The sequence below is a fragment of the Chrysemys picta genome, chromosome 19 (assembly GCF_011386835.1).
Source record: "Chrysemys picta bellii isolate R12L10 chromosome 19, ASM1138683v2, whole genome shotgun sequence".
Lineage (NCBI taxonomy): Eukaryota > Metazoa > Chordata > Testudines > Emydidae > Chrysemys > Chrysemys picta.
In genome coordinates this window covers 17,696,199-17,718,331 of record NC_088809.1, presented here as the reverse complement: position 1 = coordinate 17,718,331, position 22,133 = coordinate 17,696,199, and the positions used below count along the sequence as shown (strand labels likewise).

Genomic DNA, 22,133 nt, shown 5'->3' with positions numbered 1-22,133 from the left:
TTGCATTAGAGCTAAAGCTTGCATGTTACAAATTCTGTTCAGATACAGATTTTTTTTAATCAGAATTTGAATTAAATGACAGTGGTTAGTTCTACTTATTTACACAGTGCCTTCTATTCAGTTCTTCAAAATAGGAAAGAATAAGAGTCACGCCATGGACTGAAAAATTACTGCTCTGTATCTGCACACATGTACCTTTGCCTTAAGGGTTACTGAATAAAAACCCAATTTAGATAGGTACAATTTATACTGAACCCTGAATACTACCAAAAGTCAGCCTTTTACAGACTGTTAGAAGGAACAAGTTCCTCCATTTAGACAGCCCACTTGGCAACCCTAGAAAGTGCTATTTCTGGAACAGACACCAAGAACACCTAGAAGAATTTAGACTGAATGATGAAAAAAATAGTAAGACTCTGATTTTTCTATGCTATTTGCTTTACATCTCTAAATTAAAAGCAGAAATAATCAAAATGTTGGAAAATATTTTTGAAAACAGCATTGTAATTCTAGGTTTTGTGATTAAGAGAATACATACACAGACTCCCAACTCTAAGGAGTAGATCAGAGAATCAAGCTAACATGGCTTGTAGAGATGTTAGAATCCTCAGTGCATGCACACATTTAATTCCACCCTTATTCAATTTTCCACTTTACTTTATGCATGCATATATTTATATACGTTGCAGTAGTTTAAGAAGAGAAGCATGTTCTTTAATTAAAATCTCACAAAAATATTGAGCAAGGAGGACAAAGGGATATTTTGTATACGACAAGCAAAGGGGGGAAAAAAACATACACCTGTTTTTATACAGTTGACTTTAGTTCATAATCATTTCACAATAATTGTTTTAAATGTTAGTGATGTTGATATCAAGCCCAGTTTTGCTCTAGAAAAGGAGATGTTTGTGCTAGCTGGCAGTAGAATTTTGCTTTCACTAATAAGCAGAATTTTGTAAATAATCAATATGGTACTATGTTGTGTAGCTTGTTTTTCACTGCTAAGTGAGCTGGCAGGGAGGTGCACTTCCTAGGGAAGTGGAGCTCTGTTAGCAGAACAATGTTGGGAAAACTCTGTAGCTACGTATACCATTTGGTTCTGAATCTTTACTCTTCACTCTTAATTTCAGCTGTCACAAATGTTCTCACCAAAGCTAATTTAAATCAGTAGCTATCATGTCGGATGTTTGGCGCCCAGTATTCGATTTGTTTTGCTGTTACTTCCAGTGCAAAGACAGGAATTTGGCTTACCTTCCCTTTTTTTCAATTTCAGGTACATTTAAATAGCGCTCATGGATCAGTCCATTCATTAGACACAGACTTGTTATTATCTTCTGGTGAGTCTTTCAATAAATCAGACAATGATCTGTTTAAAGATGGACTTCGGAGAGCACAGTCTACAGACAGCCTGGGGACATCGGGATCTTTACAGTCCAAAACTTTAGGATACAACCACAAAGCAAAATCTGCTGGGAATCTGGATGAATCTGATTTTGGACCACTAGTTGGAGCAGATTCAGTGTCTGAGAACTTTGATACTGCCTCCCTTGGGTCTCTGCAAATGCCAAGTGGATTCATGTTAACCAAAGATCAGGAAAAAGCAATCAAAGCAATGACACCAGAGCAAGAAGAGACTGCTTCCCTTCTCTCCAGCGTTACACAGGTTGTAGAGAGTGCTTATGTGTCTCCTAGTGGTTACCGCTTAGTTAGTGAGACAGAATGGAATCTGCTTCAGAAGGAGGTAAGTAGTCTGTCTTTTGTCTTCCCGCCTCAGTATAGCTTCTGTGTTCAGTGCTTCTGAATTGCTCTGGAGCAGTAGTATTTAATCCAGCAGCTACAAAGGAACTGGAGAAGGAAATTGACTAGCTTCATGTGATCCTGGTTAGTTTCCATTTGAAGATAGTTCTGTGCATCAGGCGTGCTTGATGTAGATGGAGACTCCCCTGAGTACGAACAGTCAGAGTCAACTTTCTTTTTCATGAAACCCTAAAGTGTATTACACTTGGAAGGGCTGCAGACGGGATCTGATTTAGGAATCTGACTGTTGCTTCAAAGGTGGTTTTGACCTTGCAGTAAGGGAAAAGATATAGAGAAAAGATGAGATATGAAAAGGAGAGAAGACAATATAAAGCAACTGTGAGATGTGGGAGAGGGGAGAGCCAAATGTGGTGCAGGACAGGATGAAGAAGTCTAACAGTGAGCCTAACACTGATCCCCTTGTCCACCAAGGGTTATGCAGGAAACAAAGTTTAGAGGTGAGTGACCAAAATGGCTGTAGCCAGTTAGGCTACAGTATAATCAACTTTAGACATTTTTCAGGGACTTGCTCCTGTAAGGAACAGATTTCCCTGGACCCCATGCAGCAGATTGAAATTGACACATTACAGTTCTAGTTAGTTTCATTGTGAGCTGACCAAGGCAAGTGCCACTTTGGGGAGTTCTATCTGTCAGTTCCTTTAATAACTGTATATGGTGACAAATTCAAAGCCCAGGCGCGTTCTCCTGTCACGGAATGCAGTTGTGCTCAGCAACTATGCCCACCATCTCCACATAGACTAAAATGTAAAGGGGGGGGGCGGGCTAAGAAGAAACTCTAAAATGGAGGAAATGGGAGGGAATAAAGTGGAAGAAAGGAAGGTAAAAATGCAAGTACAAAAAGGGGAGAAGAAAAGGCAAGACCGAAGCAAACACAGGAGGAAGGATTGCCAGGAGTGAAGAGATGAATGCTAAAAGGAGGATGGGAAGAAAGAAACAGGGCAGATGCAGTAGTGATTGTTACAGTGGTGATCCTAGTATCGCCCTGTGAGAATTACTGGGACACTAGAAATCAGAAGGGCTATTCATAACATGCTTAAGAGAACCTCTCTACACCAACAATAAAGCAATTATCTTTTCTTTGTGGTGTAGAGGGAGACCCTACATTATAATGATTTCATGGATGAATCCAGTCCTCTATAGCCTTCTGAACATATTCTTGCTCCCTTGGCATTTGGATGACATTTTACTCCAGCCCTTTCTTGGAATTCTGAGAGAAATACTGTTTCCGCTTAATTCTGGAGGCAGGAATATAATCCACAGTTCAGGCAGCTATGAATACAGCTCTGGGTGGGCGGTGAGGAGAGTGAGAAATACATATGAGATTCCAATTCACAGCACTGACTTGTAGCTATTGCTTTGATTAAAACACTAGTCTGAATCCCTAATAAAACCATTAAAATGTAAAAATGGCAATATAGAGGTCCATCTAGTTCAGTATCCTATCTGACATTGAGCAGTAACAGGTGCAGCAGAGGAAGGTGACAGAAACCCCCCTAATTAAAGCTGGTTGGATGTCATAGCAAAAAGCGGGGAAAGTTATTGGTGGGGGGGATCATAAATTTACAAGAAAAATGCCAAAAGTGTTGTATTCTTTTGGAAAAAATGTGTATTGCAATTTCTTTTAAGCCATTCAGAAAATAGGACATTCTCCATACTTCACCTTGCTGGACATATATAGAGCCAAGCCTGTTAAAAAACATGAAGGAGCCTTGACTGATAGTGTTTTGCTGAGAGTTACAATGACCACATGTGGAATCTTGGCCCCACTGAAGTCAATGGCAAAGCTCCCATGAACTTCTTCAGTGTCAGGATGTTGTCTTGCTATGAAGCGCCCTAAAAAGCATGGGGTCAGATCCTCACCTGGCGTAAATTGGTGTAGCTCCATCAAGGGTGCTATGGTAATTTATACCAGCTGGGAATCTTGACTGTATTATTTATTATGAAAAACTTGGAATTATGGTACCTGTTCAGAAGGGAAGTTTCTTCCTGACCACAGGCTTATGCCCAGAAGGATAAGTGTTTATACTTCGTACAATTTTTGTAAAATTAAAAAAAAATTGATATTATTCTTATCCATGTAAAAATTTAATTTTTTTAAATCCTGCTAAGCTTTTGGCCTCAGTGCTACCTGGTGGAAGTGTGTTTCATAGGTTAACTATGCAAGTGTTTTTTTTAGTTGTCTCTTGGTTTTTATTGACTACCCCGATGTTATGTAAGAGTAAATCAGTGTTCCTATTTCATTCTCTACCATTCTTTATCTTTTATATCTCTTTCACATCCCCTCTTATTGGTCTCGTTTCTAAACTTAACAGTCCCTGTCTTTGTGATCTCCATGTCGAAGTCTTTCCATCTCTAGCCATTTAGATCACTTGTCTTTGGGTCCTTTCTGTTTATATTGCTCTTTAGGCATAAAATAATTTAATCCTGCTGCTACATGACTTTTGCTCCTGTCTCTTCCCGAAATTTTCCACACCCATAGCTCTTATCTGCAGCAACATTCTATGATTGCACAACATGAGTGAGTCTATATATCACTCAGACCTTCCTTTTAAAGTCTTTATGGCAAGTAATATCTTTGTGACCTCCAGGTGCAGAATGCAGGAAACAAGCTGGGAAGACGCTGTGATATGTGTTCGAATTATGAGAAGCAGTTGCAGGGAATCCAGATTCAGGAGGCCGAGACAAGAGATCAGGTAAGGGTTTTTTTCCCGGGCTGTACAGAGATATTGCAGCTGTAGAAACAGCCAAGAATGTAGCTATTAACTATCTGCCATTTTATCTTCTTTACTTTATTTTCAGGGATTTTAGTTAAGCTACTTCGAATTCTGGGAAGCTCATGCCAATTTAGTGCTGTAATCCAATTTGCTGCAATTTGTGTATGAAATCATGCATGCTTGCATATGCATACTACTTAGATATTTGCCAAGTAGTATGCCACATTACTTAGTACTACGCTATCATGCAATGAAAGACCCTGTGTTCTACCGAAAAGTAAAATTGCATTATGCAGTCATCCTGAATGAAATATCCTTGTAATGATTTTTTGGGCTGAACTGAATAATTCCTTAAGTGCTTTTCACTTTATAAATTCTATTGTATTTACTGACACCATGAGAATTGCTGCAGCAAAGGCAAAAAGATTATATGTAATTTTTGTGCCAACAGCATAAAATAATTCTAAAGCATCTATAATGTGTCCCCCCTGCCTGCGCACTGAAGAATTTTTAAGACGTCAGCCCTTCCCTCTGACTTCATTCCGGGTCTGAATGACACCCTTTAATGATTCTGAAGACTGAATCTTTTTCTTATCCTGAGTAGTAGAGATCCACTGGAAGATAGCTTTCTATATTCCATTATGGATCTAATCAATAAGGCATGCTGTTTTGCAGAAAAACAGCAAAGGAACTCTTGTGACTCTCAATTCTAAATTCAGAATGTTTTTACATTACATTTATGTTTTGGGGAAACAGATTTGCCCTTTAAAGAAAGGTTGCTTCCAATCTTTTGGTCTAACCATGTAGGTGAAAAAGCTGCAGGTGATGATGAGGCAGGCCAATGACCAGCTGGAAAAAACAATGAAAGATAAACAGGAGCTGGAAGATTACATGAAGCAAAGCAGTGAAGACTCCGCTACTCAGGTAAAAAAAAAAAAAAAAGCTTCACTGTAGCAAAGAAGTGGATTCTTCAAAAGGAATGTTTTTGTATTCCAATTCTTAATTTTCAAATAGTCGTCTTAATTGTGAGGATTAGCACAGACTCCCTACTCTAGGAGCTACTCAAATGAAAATGTCCAGGATTGCTTTTACTACAGAGTACTGATACCTTGTCAGGATGATCTTATACAAGCATCTGGCATATATCTGTATCTCCTCTGTTGCCCATATTAGATTTAATGTTACTTCTGTGAGTTCACGTAGTTATCGCTGCCTTCTTTCCGTCACCCCCCTTTGTTCTTGAAGCATTTTGTTAGTCCTTCTAAAGCCATGTTAATTCAACATTAAGGTTATATTTCACAAACTGGGTGCCAAAAAGTCAGCTTTCACTTTAAGTTTACTTGCAAAATGAACTTGTTTTGTTATCAGATTTTGGACCATAAAATATAGATTTCTTCTTTCAGCAAAGGCTTTTTAATACATCAATAAGATGCATCTGTTGCAAGCTTATCAAATATTCTATTCAAGGGGGGGCTTGAGAGCCATTCCACTAGGGATGTGGCTGCTTCTTTGACGTAAGCTCTGTGTGTGTGTGTGTGTGTGTGTGTGTGTGTGTGTGTGTGTATATATATATATATATTTTGCAGATACCTAGAATTCCCTTTGAGCCTTTAATAAGTAGTACTTTCTAGACTCTGGAGCACCGTGGGGTGCAGGTGACCTAGCATTGGTCGCTTGCAAAAATTTATTTTAGATGAGATCCTTGACCCAATGAGTAGCATTTAAGTCTCTTAAGAGTAGGGAGTCATTGTAGAAGATCCAAAAAATAAGAATTTAAGGTTCTGTGCACCTAGCCTTTTCTAAATCTCTTTTGTGGATATACACTTCCAGCTAGATTCACAGAGAAACTTGGGCTTGGTGACACTGGGCATTGCCACATCTAACTTAGATTCACAAAGCCTGAGTTCAGCACCTGAGCTCCCTACATAATGAATGGGGGGAGATGGACACCTCAGAATGGGATTCACAAAAGCCAGCATGCTAGATAGCTCCTCACCTAAGCTAGCCAATGGGAGATGCCAAGCCAAGGGATGTCTCCTAAGCCCCACCCCTCTCTTGGAGATAAGCACCTAAGTTCAAGGTAGAGGGGGGTGCCTCCCTCTGTTTGGGATTCTCAGCTGCAAACCCTCTCTTAGCATTAGGTGCCTATACCGTTTTTGCACAGAGGAGTACCCATGTTAGTACCCTAACCACCAGGCTAAAAGCTATGAGGGAGATTTTTCCCACCTCTTGGAAATTTAGTGTAAGCTTATCTGTGGGGCTTGATCCAGTAGGCAAGCTCTGAGCGTGCTTACTCTATCGGGCCCCACAAGTGAGTTGGGCAGAGGAACACCTATCGTCCCCTAGTTTGTGCATCGCACTGGGCTTTGGTGTCCAGACGGCTCAGAGACAGAAACATAGGTGCTGAGAAACTTTTACTGCAAAAATTGAGGTGCTGAGTGAGTTTAAGCACCGACAAGGCTCAGAGGCAGCTGAGCAAGAGTTTTGTGAATCCCAGTGGGGCCTGAGTCTGGGTTTTAGGAGCATAAGTCCTTTTGTGAATCTAGCCCATCATACCATTTAACCTATCAGCACTTGACAGGTAGCTAATGCAATTGAGAAGGAGACACCCATTTAATGCTTATCTGTTTGGGCAGGGAATGACTATAGTTGATCAGAATGCATACCTGTCTCTTCTGATTCTTACCATGAGAACCTGAATTGGGAAGTTTTCAGTCTGAAACTCCCCCTTTATTATTTTTGCTCTATTTGTACAGCCCCTAGCACAATCGGGACTTGGTCTCTGATGGACTCTTAGGTGCTATCACAATACAAATAGTAATAGTAGTAAAATGGGAAATAAGGCTGGTATTTATAGACTTTTTAAACTTTTTTCTGTGCCTGTAATGTGCAGTACTGTAAACTCAGGGCCGCAGACCTGTTGATTTCTGTGGTACAATAATGGAGAAACAAAGTGTGCATAATTTTGGGTGCTACTTCCCTGGAATCAGATTTTTTTTATGTTTTATCCTACTAATAAAATAACAACCCGTGGACAAAGTCTTCTGGGCATGGAATTAAATTTAGATGGTTTGTACTCTGGCTTTCAGTACAGTTCACTCTATGTTTAAGGGAATATCAAAGCTAAATAATGAGCATTTTTTCTTTACAAGCCATGGAATAAGATTTTATTTTATAGTCAGAATTCTGAATCTCTTATTTTATATTTCAAAAAGTACTGCAATTCCACTGAAAACTTTTTTTTTTTTTTAAAGAAAGCATTCTTTCTACCCTGGAAAAATAGATCTATGTTTTTTTCTGCCTTAATTGGCTCTGAAATGTCTACATTTGGGTATGATCAGAATTAATTACTATTTCATTGTTAGTTTGCAGTAGAATTAATATACTATTTGTAAAAAAAACACATCTTAATTCTGTCTGTATGAGTTAGAGTATCTCTTTCAAATAATGAGCTTGTGATGCTTGAGCCAATAAAACAAAACCTGGTCTGAATGAATATAAAGCTGTAATATCTGAAGTACATGTGAGGGTTGAAAAGTGGGAATGGATGGATATTCAATACTCTCTCAAAACCTGCTTAATCTGTTTCAGACACGTAACTATATCTTTCTTTGTTTTTGGTTTTTGGAAGATATCTTCACTTATTGTTAGATCACAGGAGTCTGAGACCTTACTCAGTGAATTACAGCAGGCATTTTCCCAAGCAAAGAGAAGTGTTCAGGAGCAAATGGTAAAGAAACTTCACTTTGAAATACCTTTTCAATAATATTGTATGCTCAATATTGCGGATACACTATTTTTAAACACGTAAATGAAAATGAATGGGTGTGTTTGTTTATCTTGCTGTCTAACCACGTCAGCCATGCATTTACCATAAGGATATTTATGAATCCTGTAGTGCTGAACCTGAAGCAATTTGTAATGTCACGGTCTGCACCAAGGTCTCTTCCATACTTGCGCAGATCATCCCCCCACTGACACTTGTCTTCACCACCATTGCAAAAAGCTGCTGTGGTTGAAGCTCTTCTGGGAGAAGTTCTGGTTCAGGAGTCTCTGGTCTCTCATTCTCCCCTGCACAGGAAAGCCCAGGAATTTAGGTTTCTGATGTGGTGGAGCCAGGGGCCGCCTCCTCATACTTGAATTTTGGCTGATGAATGGATCTTGCTCCCTGTTGCTCTCTGCACTTGTAAGGAGGAAAGATCCACAATCCTGCAGCAGCGTGGTGAAGCTTCTTTTCCAGGAAGAGACCAAGTTTGGTCTTTAAATATAGCCACCTTACCCGTGTCTCATACCTTTTTGTGTGTGTACATATATGTTTTAAAAAAAATTGAAGTTGCAAAGTCAAGGACTCAGAAGGTAGGAAATGCCAGAATTCAGGTTGCATGTGCAACCTTAATTTGGCCCCCTTATGTGTATGCATTACAATAGTCTCTAATTACATGATCTCATACTACTTTTTGCATAGGACCCCAGCTTCCTTCAATGCACAGAATGGATGGTGCTCATTTAATAAGCAGCTGTTTAATATTTTGTGCACTTTGTTGTTGTGTGTGGTACCCAGCCTTATTTACTGCACACTATTCACACCCTGCTCTGAAGGTAAAAATAATTCTTCCCTCCTGGGCTTTTCTATGACACTAATCACTTATAGGAGCCAAGTGCTTCACCGACATTAAAGAATTTATTTTCACAACACTCCTGATGAAGGGGTATTAGCCCAATTTTACAGATGGGAAACTGTGACACAGAGATTAAGATCCAAAAATTCCACTAACTTTCAGTGGAGATTGTTTTGAGATGCCTAAGGCCCGTTTTTTTTCCTTCAGAGCAGAGCATTTATATGACACTTTATATGTTCGAGCAAGCTGCCGTGACATCACAGTTGCAGCTGTGAGTGCTCATCACTTGTGCAAATCAGACTCTAGGGTCTCAAGTCAGGCACCAAGAAATTGAAGAACACGTTCGTGCCCACCTGTGAAAACTTCAGCATAAGAGATGTGTGTGGCATCACATAGGAAGTCTGTGACAGAAGCGGGGATAGAACCCAATTCCACAGGGCATCATTCAGCTACCTTAACCATGAGACCATCCTTTCTCTTCATGCAGTCCCCTGCCTCAATCCTGCCCAGCTTTCTCAGCAAATGAAGCCAGAGGTCTTCCAGATGAGTCTCCTTTGCTAACAACCCTGATTTATCTCCAGAGCAATGAATGAGACAGGGGTCCTGTAAGAAATACATTGTATATTATCATGTAACTAGATGGTATCATAATTTGGCCCACTTGTGCATATGCACTGAGGTTCCACAAGCAACCAAAACTCTAACATTTCCTACCTTTTGAGTTCTTGGCTTTGCAACTTGATTGTTCTTCTAATATATAACTTCCTATTTTTAAAAAAAGCAAATGAAATAACAATTTCCATCATGTGGTTCATAGCGACACAACATATTCAAAGACGGAACTTGGTCTCGGTTATTTATATAATTAATTAGGTAGACGGAAAAAAAATTAAACACAACACATGTGTGCCACACACACCACCTTGTCCATTGGCTACCAAAAAATTGGAAGATACATAATGGGGCTGTATCTATGGCCTGCTCTTTTACTTATGACTGACTGCAGTTAAGCTGTTAAACTAAATTAAATGTATCTTTTATGTAGGCAGTTGGTAAGTGTTAAATCTTTGTGGGTGTTGTGGTTTTACTTTTTACTAGTACTGGAATAACCAAGGCTAACCCGGGGGAGTTGATCCATACTGCCATCCTCCTTCACAGAGAATATAAATTGCCCTGGGTTCCACTAGCTTTGGAAGAACTGTGACAAATTGGCTGTGACTAGTCCCTAGCATGACTATAATTTTGCATTTTCTCCTTATTTTGGAGGCTGTCCTGATGCAGTCAAGGGAGCAGGTCTCAGAAGAGTTGGTGAGACTACAAAAAGATAATGAAAGCCTTCAGGGAAAGCATAGCTTGCATGTGTCTTTACAGCAAGCTGAAGATTTCAGTCTGCCAGAATCCATGGAGGTAAAATTTTGAAATGATTGATTAGAATATTTAAATGAACAAAATGTAACAGTAGAACTAAGTGGAAGAAGTTACGTACTGGTCTGGTAAAACTGCAGAAACAACCGGATTCTAAATTTAAGGTCTTGATTCTGCAGGGCATTGTGTGGGGTGGCAGAGGGGTGCACAGATTAGTTACGTTGCGCAGTGAAGGTTAAGAACTGGCATAATCCTTCGTACTGAGCTATAATAAATCTCAACAGCCCTACATGTCCACTCCCTTACACTCAAGCATAGCAGATAAATAGTGGATTGGTGCATGAAGAGAATTAATGTGTGTTAAGAGAGAGAGAATTTTGCAAGATATTAATTTATCAGGCAAATTTTGTTGTACTTCTTTAAAACCTTTTTCGGGACGGGGCCTGAGATGCTGAGACAGAGCAAAAAACCACTGGTAATTTGACTCTCTATCAGTGACTGGTATCAGTGTACATTGCTTTCTATGTATGTGAAAATGTTGTAACTGAAATTTCTTGATAATCTTCAATTCAGGAACTCAGTGAGCTGGTATTAAAATATCGTGAGGACATCATTAGTGTACGGACTGCAGCAGATCACCTTGAAGAAAAACTGAAGGCAGAAATTTTATTCTTAAAAGAACAGATTCAAGCTGAACAGTGTCTAAAGGAAAATTTAGAAGAAACTCTACAGCTGGAAATAGAAAATTGCAAAGAAGAAATAGGTGCGAAGGGGCAAAATAATCTAGAAAGAGAAACCTGTGTTGGAAAACAGATTCTTGAGGACTTGTTTTGGGGTAACTTGTATCCACATTATCATCAGAAGAATTCAGTCCAGTGTCCCGTTTGACATGCTTTTGGAAAACGCACAAAAATAGGGCAGTCGATTAATCGCAGTTTACTCGTACGATTAACTCAAAAAAATTAGTCACATTTAAAAAAATTAATTGCGATTCATCGCTGTTTTAATTGCACTATTAAACAATAGAATACCAATTGAAATGTATTAAATATTTTTGGATGTTTTTCTACATTTTCAAATATATCAATTTCAGTTACAACCCAGAATACAAAGTGTACAGTGCTCACTTTATATTTTATTACAAATATTTGCACTGTAAAAATGATAAATAAAAGACAGTATTTTTCAGTTCACCTCAGACAAGTACCATAGTGCAATCTCTTTATCGTGAAAGTACAACTTACAAATGTAATTTTTGTTTGTTTGTTACATAACTACACTCAAAAACAAAACAATGTAAAACTTTAAGCATACAAGTCCACTCAGTCCTACTTCTTATTCAGCCAATCACTAAGACAAACAAGTTTGTTTACATTTACGGGAGATAAAACTGCTGGCTTATTTACAATGTCACCTGAAATTGAGAACAGGCATTCCCATGGCACTTTTGTAGCCAGCATTGAAGGTATTTACATGCCACATATGCTAAACATTCGTATGCCCTTTCATGCTTCAGCCACCATTCCAGAGGACATGCTTCCATGCTGATGATGCTCATTTAAAAAAAAAAATAATAATACAGTAATTAAATTTTGACTAAACTCCTTGGGGGAGAATAGTATGTCTCCTGCTCTGTTTTACCCGCATTCTGCCATGTATTTCATGTTGTAGCAGTCTTAGATGATGACCCAGCACATGTTCTTCATTTTAAGAACACTTTCACTGCAAATTTGACAAAACGCAAAGAAGGTACCAATGTGAAATTTCCATAGATGGCTACAGCACTTGACCCAAAGTTTAAGAATCTGAAGTGCTTTCGAAAATCTGAGAGGGAGGAGGTGTGGAGCATGCTTTCAGAAGTCTTAAAAGAGCAACACACCAATGCAGAAACTACAGAACCCGAACCACCAAAAAAGAAAATCAACCTTTTGCTGGTGGCATCTGACTCAGATGATGAAAGTGAATATGTGTTGGTCTGCACTGCTTTGAGTCATTATCAAGCAGAACCCATCATCAGCATGGACGCATGTCCTCTGGAATGGTGGTTGAAGCATGAAGGGACATATGAATCTTTAACGCATCTGGCACGTAAATGTCTTGTGATGCCGGCTACAACAGTGCCATGCGAACGGCTGTTCCTTTCAGGTGAGGTTGTAAACAAGAAGCAGGCAGCATTATCTCCTGCAAATGTAAACAAACTTGTTTGAGTGACTGGTTTAGCAAGAAGTAGGACTGAGTGGACTTGTAGGCTCTAAAGTTTTACATTGTTTTATTTTTGAATGCAGTTATTTTTTGTACATAATTCTACATTTGTAAGTTCAACTTTCGTGATAGAGATTGTATTACAGTACTTGTATGAGGTGAATTGAAAAATACTATTTTTGTTTTTTACAGTACAAATATTTGTAATCAAAAATAAATATAAAGTGAGCACTGTACACTTTGTATTCTGTGTTGTAATTGAAATCAATATATTTGAAAATGTAGAAAACATACAAAAACATTTAAATAAATGGTATTCTATTATAGTTTAACAGTGCGATTAATTGCAATTAATTTTTTTACTTGCTTGACAGCCCTAAAAAATAGCTTTTATTTATAACAGTTGTGACAGACAGACTGCATTTGACAAATTGTGCATCTGAAATATAATCCTAAATTCACAAGAAGACACAGTTTCTGTGGTGAAATATGGCCAAATACGCCTTCTGATGTAGCATGTAACTTAATATTAAAAGCAGAAGTGTAAATGGAAAAAAAGGAGATAAAATGGGAAGTGGAATTGTTACCAAGTTTTAAGGGTGAGATTACTGTTTGCTGTCTAATTTTGTGCCCTTTTTTAGATTGATATCTTTGTTTTGTTGACTTTGACACAGATATCAGTAACAATTCCTTGGCCTGTGTTTATGCAGGAGGTCTGTCTATAATGTCAGAAGGAACCATTGTGATATCTGTAAATGTGAATCTAAGGAAGACATGAGAGATGTATTGGAATAGTTCACCGTGAGGTTTTATTTGATAGGGAATACTACTAGCAGGGGGTTGTTTTTAGTGGGAGATGCTTGTTCTATCTCATTATTGATGAAACCTAGCCTCTTTTACTTAACCCTCAGAAAACCGAGCATCCGCCCTCTGCTAGAAGGGAAGCAGAATCTTGCAGCTAGATGAGTAAAAATGAGGAGATAATGATGAAAAGAATAAAACAGTTATGTTTAAGTGAATAAGTGCATTTTAAAAATGTGATTATGGTGCCGGTAACTTACAGAAATAAACCCAAAACACAGAAAGAGAGAAGTAATTGTTTATTTTGATATAGCATCCAAAGTGTGTTCATGCAGGTCCCCTTGCTGGAGCCTTTTTGGTGTAAGTCGAAATGTAGGTCCAGGGAAAAGGGTGCAACACAGCATTTTTGTTTAGAGTGAGATTAGTTTTGCCAGCCTTGCCTTCCCTGCTGTTAGAGAGGAGGTTAAAAGCTTCCCTAAGGCGTAGCACATAAAAATGAAATGGTTTCTTTCTCCTCAAATGTTTAAAAAGTAAAGGGGATCAAAGGACAGTTCTGTACCATCCTAAAATTCAGCTAAGACAATAGGCACCTGAGTAACCAGATGGGAAGTGGTATGTGCTACTCCAGGAGAGCAGGAAGTAACTTGGGCTCCTTGGGTTGGCAGAAGGTGGGAGAAAGAGGAGACACTTGGTCCTGTTTTTAGGGCAGGTTGACTTTTTCTAAGTGTTCTTCAAGTGGGCACGACTTTTTATTTATTTATTTATTTATTTATTTGGTAATGTTGCAATTCAGTTTTCCTCCTTAATCCATAGCTCTTGCGGGGTCAAGATTCCTTTCTTCTATCAACTAAAATTTAGCATTTGTTCTTAATCTCAGAAATCCTTCTCCTGGTGCTAACATGGTAAAAATAATGAACTGTGCTTGATGCCCATTAGAGATGCATGTAACCTGCACTGACTGTGTTACATCTGGTACATATTAAAGTTCCTCTCTTGACCCATTGTCACAGTCAATGTAACTCACACTTACAGTTCTATCCAGGACTCTGCATTATTAACATGTTTACTTATTTCAAGGCTCTAGTCAGGACATTTAAATAAAGTGTGTACAAGAGACAGCATAGCAGACCAGCGTTACAAAACAAAGCTCTAAGTCTTCAGAAGAAGCACACATTTTTGCAAGTTCACAATAAGTTAACTTCATAATATTAATGGTGCCTTAACAGCGCTGCATGCTCTGGGAGACCAAAGTTTAACTAGGGAGGGGGTGTCACTCCCCGAACACTTGTATGTGTTCCAGACACAATAGTGATGGGTGTGGCACTAGAATATGGATAAAATAGGTTGGGCTGAGGAGAAGGCGATTGCCCCTGCCTCTGTTAATACCACCCGGTGACCATAGGGCTATGTTGGCAGCTGCCTTAAAGGAGATCATTTACCTACCAGAGGAAGATTGCCATGATCATAAGCTATTGAGAGATGAGTTATAAGGGGGGGAATGGTAACTCCCAGAATGAATGAAGAGAAATCTTCAGAACATATCCTTGCTGGGATCTGTTGGATTACACATTAGCCTTGCAGAGAACTCTGGCTGGAGGTAAACCATTCCACATAGTAAAAAGCTCTTCAGATACATTTACCATGATACATTTAGATCTTTTTTTTTTTTTTTCCCTAATGGATTGATGAAAGTGAGGTGTAAAATCTGGAGAAGCTAGTGCCTTGATGAAGTGAAAAGTTTGATTTTCCTCTGTTTTGCAGCTTCTATTTCTAGCCTAAAAGCTGAATTGGAAAGAATAAAAGTGGACAAGGAACAGGTAAGCGTTCAGTTCAAAGATCATTTAAGAATTTTGCAAACGTAAATGTAGAAAATTTAACCTGATAAAATGGGCAGGAAGGAGAATCCCAACAAGGTGATTCATTCTTGTTCTAGAATCTCTGTGTCAATATCAACCCCTCTCATGTCAGAGAAAATAAACTAACTTTCCTTGTTGGCTCTGCTTAGTTGTTACTAACCAAAATATGTATTTTGTAAAATGACTCTGAATGAGGACACTATCTGACAAGTCACTCGTGTCTAGGGAGATACAAGCAGGATAGTTCGGAATGATTTCCACTACATGCGTCTGACGAAGTGGGCATTCACCCACGAAAGCTTATGCTCCAGTATGTCTGTTAGTCTATAAGGTGCCACAGGACTCTTTGTCGCTTTTTACAGATTCAGACTAACACGGCTACCCCTCTGATACTTACCACGTTGTGGCCTTCATGTCACTGTAGCTGTGAAATAATAGAGAATTTACTTCCTTCCATAAAAAGGAAGGAGTGCTTATTCTGTGTAGGAGAGTTTTCTGACCACAGTGTACATTGCCAGATTGTTGCAAGTTGAGAACTTGTATGCTTGTGGATTCTGAGGAGCAGCACTATCATTTAAAAGGAAAAAATAAGTAGATGTTTGGAACTCTGAAGGACAGAATTATAACATGGGAAACAGTGCAAGTTTTTTGCAATCTTAATAGAGGCTCTCCTAACGCTTAAAATTGTATATATTTTCTATACTAATCTTAAGTTAAATGTTATTTGCTATAGGCATTTCCTTCAGTTTCAGGAAAGAAAGGGGTGATGGCATGTTTACCTTGGGGTTTCTCTACAAAGGCAGTTACGCTGATCTTTCTATGTATTGTTTTGAATGCCAGGCATCTGTGGAAAAAGAAAATTTTAGAGGGTTTCAAGTAATTGATTTTCTCTGATTTCACAGTTGGAGTGCACCTTGCAGGAAAAACAACAGCAGCTGGAGAGTCTTCAGGAAATGAAAAACTCTCTTGAAGAACAGCTAAAGAAGGAGACCACTGCGAAGGTAACTGTTATGTTGGTGGCTCTGTATGAAAGTCAGTTTTGAATTTGTACAGACACTTGTGTTTTTTCAAGCATAGTGTTCTGAAAGCTCACCCTGCTGGTCAAAATGGGTATTGCTAAGAGTAAGGATGAAACAGAAAGGGGAAGAGTGGATCTCAGGAGATGCCCTGACTGTGCAAGTCTCCCTAGGGAAGGTGTTGAAAGCTCCATTCCGAGTCATTTTAAAACTGGATTAACCAGTTTGGGTCCCCTGAGACACTGAATATTTGACATTTCAGTGGTTACTGTGGGGAACAGTACTGCACTGGCAGAGGAATGAATTAATTCTGGTCTGATTTTTATACCACCTTGATCAAAACCCAGACAGAAAATATAGTAATTTACCTCTGAGAGAATCATGATCCTCCATTTACTGTCTGATTTCATTGTCAGAAACTTGCAGTTTTACTTGGAGACCTGTGGAAATAAGGTGCTAGGGAAGGGCTTTTTCCTACATGAATGAATTAATCGTCACCATCCCCATACTCTTGGAAACTGGGTATTAAACCTTTTTTCCCCAGATAGGGAAACTGAGGCCTGGAGAGGGTAAATGGCTGGTCCAACTTCAGGCAGAAAGTCTGGAATATACCCAGATCACCTGATTCCCAGACCCATACTTAATCAGAAGTCCATCCGTGCCCCTTTTGTACAGAGTTTAAACTCAACATCAATAACTTGTCTCTTTCCAGACTAACCTTGAGCAGTTGATGTTTGAAGAAAAGGACAAAGCGCAGCGACTGCAGACTGAATTAGATGTCAGTGAGCAAGTGCAGAGAGATTTTGTAAAGCTTTCTCAAACCCTCCAGGTAAGAGATGTGCAATCAGTCTGTCCCAAGTATTACATTTGTTCATGCCCAGGTGTATTCTGTCACCTTGGTAGTTGGGGTGCAGTGTGACATAAAAACTGGGACCACAAACCAACTGATAGTATTGTGAGCAGTAAAGAATTATTTGTCTAAGCCAGGAATCCAACTTGTTTTAGCACCTCGCTGGGCTCTTATTTAGCCTGGATCTGACTGCCTGTCCCCCAACTCCCTCCCAGCAGCCAGTAGGGAGTTAGTGCATTAAATGGAGCTGTACAGAACCACACAAATAATAGCTCCATGATTCCCTAACATTGCAGAGACCACCTCGTGATGGTCCCTCGGCGTATAATTTAGTCAGTGATTCAAATATTCAAGTGCGATGTCAGGAATTTGCACTAATCACTCCTGGGCTGTGTATTTGCTGCTCTTTAAGCTATAGCACGTGATAGTTTTTTATCCCTATCACTGAGTCATGTGTTTGATCCTAAAAGGAAGAAGCTATAGTTGGGCCCAAGAGATCACAAGTCAGCAGAAGAAAGAGATTTTAATACTTATGGATTTTTGGGTAATCTTTCATGCAATGGAATGTGGTTCATTTTGCATTGCAGTTTCTTATCCTTCCAGCCAGATCTCTCCTCAGGGGTATACTAAGGTTCAGTCCTGTATCCTTTAATTTCTTGTACCAACTGTTCAGTAAAGAGTCACTTAGAAATGAAACTTATAAATTGTAATTCGCGTTTCCTAGTTTAGCTAGTAAACAAAATCAAGAATCTTTGCGCGCCCAATAAAAGAATTCAGCATGTTGCTTGCTGGAGGTGGTCCCCATGGATGGGCAGAGTGGGTTGTTAACTCTTTCTCCTACTTGTTTCTGTAGTACTAGGCAGTACAAATATGAGACAATTAAGGTAACATTCTCTGTAAAACTGCTTTTTACTTGCTGTCGTTCTCTTACAAATCCGCGTACTGCTTTGAAAATACTTTGGCTCAGTTTCCATAGTGAAAATTTACACAGTTCTTGTCTCAAAATATTCATGTGGCTCTAAAGAGCTATGGTAAAAGGTAGTTACTGTTACTATATCACTTGCCACTGTTTTCCTGATTCCAGCTTTGTTTATAAGGTTATGTTTGTCACAGGCTTCTGCCTGTGTTTCCTGTGGCTGGACAGTCTTTGTCATGTCACTCCAGTCCCACAGCTCTTCTGTAGCAATGAGCATGCCCACTCTCAGACATACAGAACGATTGGTAGAATAACTAGTCAGTGTTTTATGTCCTGGCTGCACTGTGTGTAATACAAGCCCTGCTGTATAATGTATGAGGATTTTAGTTTCTCCTCGATAGCTGGCAAGAGTTATTTCCTTTCCTCTCCTTGCCCCTGGGGGGTCTGGATGCACTTCTTTTTTCTGTGGACTGATGAGTTCAGTACAAGCTCTGGAGAAAACAGGTTATGTCTGTGGCTGATTATTGTATATCTAAATCAACTAGCCACTAGTTGCCTGAAGTTCCTGATGCTAAGAACCATGATCCTAATGCTAAGACCTCTTGATACCAGGTAGCCCTGAATCCAAATTCCAGGGAGTAATTTGATATGTAGAAAACATATTAAATATTAAAAATGGTCAAGGCAGGGGTCTGATAGATGTCCTTATGTATTTACATAAGTATAACAACTTAATTATTTAATAGCTCATTAGTTACACTAGCTTGGGATCACAAGGCCTAGTCTAAAGACCAGAAGAAACCTTATTCAATTAATTGAACAAATTTATTGATTTAATTAATAAATAATAGGGGTTAGTTATCCGCTTGCTTGCTTTACACTCAATTAGAAGGCCTAGAGCTGCTGCCATAAATTAACTTCCCTATTTTCACTCTACATAAGAATGGCCATACTGGATTAGACCAAAGGCCCATCTAGCCCAGTATCCTGTCTTCCGACAGTGGCCAATGCCAGGTGCCCCAGAGGGAATGAACAGAACAGGTAATCATCAAGTGATCCATCCCCTGTCGCCCATGCCCAGCTTCTGGCAAACAGAGGCTAGGGACACAATCCCTGCCCATCCTGGCTAATAGCCATTGATGGACCTATCCTCCATGAATTTATCTAGTTCTTTTTTGAATCCTGTTATAGTCTTGGCCTTCACAACATCCTCTGGCAAGGAGTTCCTCAGGTTGACTGTGCATTGTGTAGAAAAAATACTTCCTTTTCTTTGTTTTAAACCTGCTGCCTATTAATGTCATTTGATGACCCCTAGTGTTACAAGGAATAAATAACACTTCCTTATTTACTTTCTCCACCCTAGTCGTGATTTTATAGACCTCTGTCATAGCCCCCCTTAGTCATCTTTTTTCCAAGCTGAAAAGTCCTAGTCTTCTTAATCTCTCCTCATACGGCAGCTGTTCCATACCCCTAATCATTTTTGTTGCTCTTTTCTGAACCTTTTCCTATTGCAACATATCTTTTTTGAGATGTGGCCACCACATCTGCACACTGTATTCAAGATGTGGGCGTACCATGGATTTATATAGAGGCAATATGATATTTTCTGTCTTATTATCGATCCCTTTCTTAATAGTTCCCAAAGTTCTGTCTGCTTTTTTGATTGCACATTGAGTGGATGTTTTCAGAGAACTATCCACAATGACTCCTAGATCTTTCTTGAGTGGTAACAGCTAATTTAGACCCCATCATTTTATATGTATAGTTGGGATTATGTTTTCCAATGTGCATTGCATTATCAACATTGAATTTCATCTGCCATTTTGTTGCCCCGTCACCCAGTTTTGTGAGATCCTTTTGTAGTTCTTCGCAGTCTGCCTGAGACTTAACTATCTTGAGTAGTTTTGTATCATCTGCAAATTTTGTCACCTCACTGTTTACCCCTTTCCCCAGATCATTTATGAATATGTTGAATAGGACTGGGCCCAGCCCATTTATCCCTACCCTTTTTTTCCTATTGTTTAACCAGTTACCAGTCCATGAGAGGACCTTCCCTCTTATCCCATGACAGCTTACTTTGCTTAAGAGCCTTTGGTGAGGGACCTTGTCAAAGGCTTTCTGAAAATCTAAATACACTCTATCCATTGGATTCCCTCTTGTCCGCATGCTTGTTGACCCCCTCAAAGAATTCTAGTAGATTGGTGTGGCATGATTTCCCTTTACAAAAACCACTCTTTTGAAAAAAGAACAGGAGTACTTGTGGCACCTTAGAGACTATCACATTTATTTGAGCATAAGCTTTCGTGGGCTACAGCCCACTTCTTCAGATGCATAGAATGGAACATATAGTAAGGAGATCTATATACATACACATACACACACTTTTGAAAAACAGTCAAACTCAGATGTGTTAAGGTGGTTTAAGTTGCACGTTAGCAAGCTGGAGTTAGCGTCTGAAGCCAAATCTACACCCTGGGCAGTATTGCAGCATAGCTGTGGTGCCATAGCTAAACTGGCATAACATCATAGCATAGACTCAGAGTACAGCAGCAGAAGGGGTTTTTTCCATTGCTGTAGGAACTCCTCCTCCCCAAGCAACAGTAGCTAGGTGAGTGGACACGTTCTTCCATGGATGTAGCTGCATGTACATTGGGGGGTTAGGTCGGTATAGCTGTGGCGCTCGGGGGTGTGGATTTTTCACACTCCTGAACACCTTAGCTATGTCAACCTAAGTTTTAAATGTATACCAGGCCTGAGGTAGTCTAACTTTCACACCAAGCTGCTTAGAGGTGTAAGATAAAATGCTGGGGAGCGAGAGGGGGAAGCTACTTTAAAAATATCCATCTTTGGGCACACACTTCTGCTGGTTGCTTCACCTAATACACACGGGGCTAGAAGACAAAGGTGTATCAGGAAAAGCAATCAGCCTGCGTGTGTGCAAACATGGATGCTTTTAAAGTAGCTCCCCCAGCAGTTTAACTTACGCCATCAGAGCTCTGTGTGAAGTTGCACAAAATCAGACACTTATTACACACACTCATGGAAGGGTCACACCATCTTTCACATCACCTTTTGAATTTGACTTCTCCCTACTCCTCCTTGTCAGTATGTCACTGAGTGGTACATTGATAACCACCAGGTTACTGTGCTTGATATGTGACAGCAATGAATCACCTAGTTACAAAAGTGCTAAAGTAGTGACTTTTTAAACCTAAAATACCCTGTTCTTAGATTTGTGCAATACAGATCCACTCCAAGGAGAGTGTATTGGGATAACTTGCCTTTTCCACATGTCTAGCTCTTAGCAGAGTTCTCTTCTTTGATTTCCTACACCTAAATAGGCTATCTGTATTTTATTTTCCTGTGGGTTGATGGGATTTAAACAAGATTAGATCCCTACTGCCACTACTCAGTTTTTCCCAAAAAATATTTACCTTGTTTAAACACTTTAATTATCAGTCATTTTGTGAATGATTGCATCAAGATGTGTATCAAATATATGACATGCTGATGTTTGGAGTAATTTTGTAAATTCAGTGTAGAGGAGATCTCCTTTCCCATGTTATGATGTCCATGTTTACCAATCATCCCAAGTATTGCACTTGCATCGTTAAGATTTAACATTTAATGGGGGGTGGAGGTATGTGAATTGGCTCAGTGAAGAAATAGTTTCATATAAGGAAACAGTTGAACGGTAAAGTAACTGTACACGCGTTTCCCCCTTGATCCTGAATGAACATACTTGAACCCTCTTGTTAGGCATGCGTGGCATAAGAAAGCACTACTGGGTAATACCGAATATCCTAAGGGAAGAACTCTAAAACCATTGCATAAATGGGAGAGGAAACAATTTCAGATTCTCTGTAGGGGTTCGCATCAACTCATGCCGTCACTAACTAGAGGCTTACAAGCTAAGTTGCATGGGCTTTTCTGAGATAGCAAACAGATCAGTTACTGTTAACTAAATTAGACCTTT

The 22,133-nt window shown here is 39.4% G+C and overlaps 1 protein-coding gene across 6 annotated transcripts in view; it reads left to right on the top strand.

Annotated features, from left to right (window-relative positions):
- Nucleotides 1-22,133, top strand: part of RABEP1 (rabaptin, RAB GTPase binding effector protein 1) — a 75,561-nt gene that overhangs the window by 49,601 nt on the left and 3,827 nt on the right. For 4 of the 6 annotated variants that reach the window (XM_005284413.4, XM_005284412.5, XM_065573342.1 and 1 more), the window contains 9 exons: nt 1,274-1,741; nt 4,407-4,511; nt 5,340-5,456; nt 8,164-8,262; nt 10,418-10,558; nt 11,090-11,279; nt 15,281-15,336; nt 16,278-16,376; nt 17,104-17,220. In XM_005284413.4, the coding sequence (XP_005284470.2) occupies nt 1,274-1,741; nt 4,407-4,511; nt 5,340-5,456; nt 8,164-8,262; nt 10,418-10,558; nt 11,090-11,279; nt 15,281-15,336; nt 16,278-16,376; nt 17,104-17,220 (1,392 nt within the window). Of the gene's footprint in view, nt 1-1,273; nt 1,742-4,406; nt 4,512-5,339; nt 5,457-8,163; nt 8,263-10,417; nt 10,559-11,089; nt 11,280-15,280; nt 15,337-16,277; nt 16,377-17,103; nt 17,221-17,711; nt 17,952-22,133 lie in introns of those variants that run through there. The other 2 variants (XM_065573340.1, XM_065573341.1) reach the window with 1 other exon arrangement.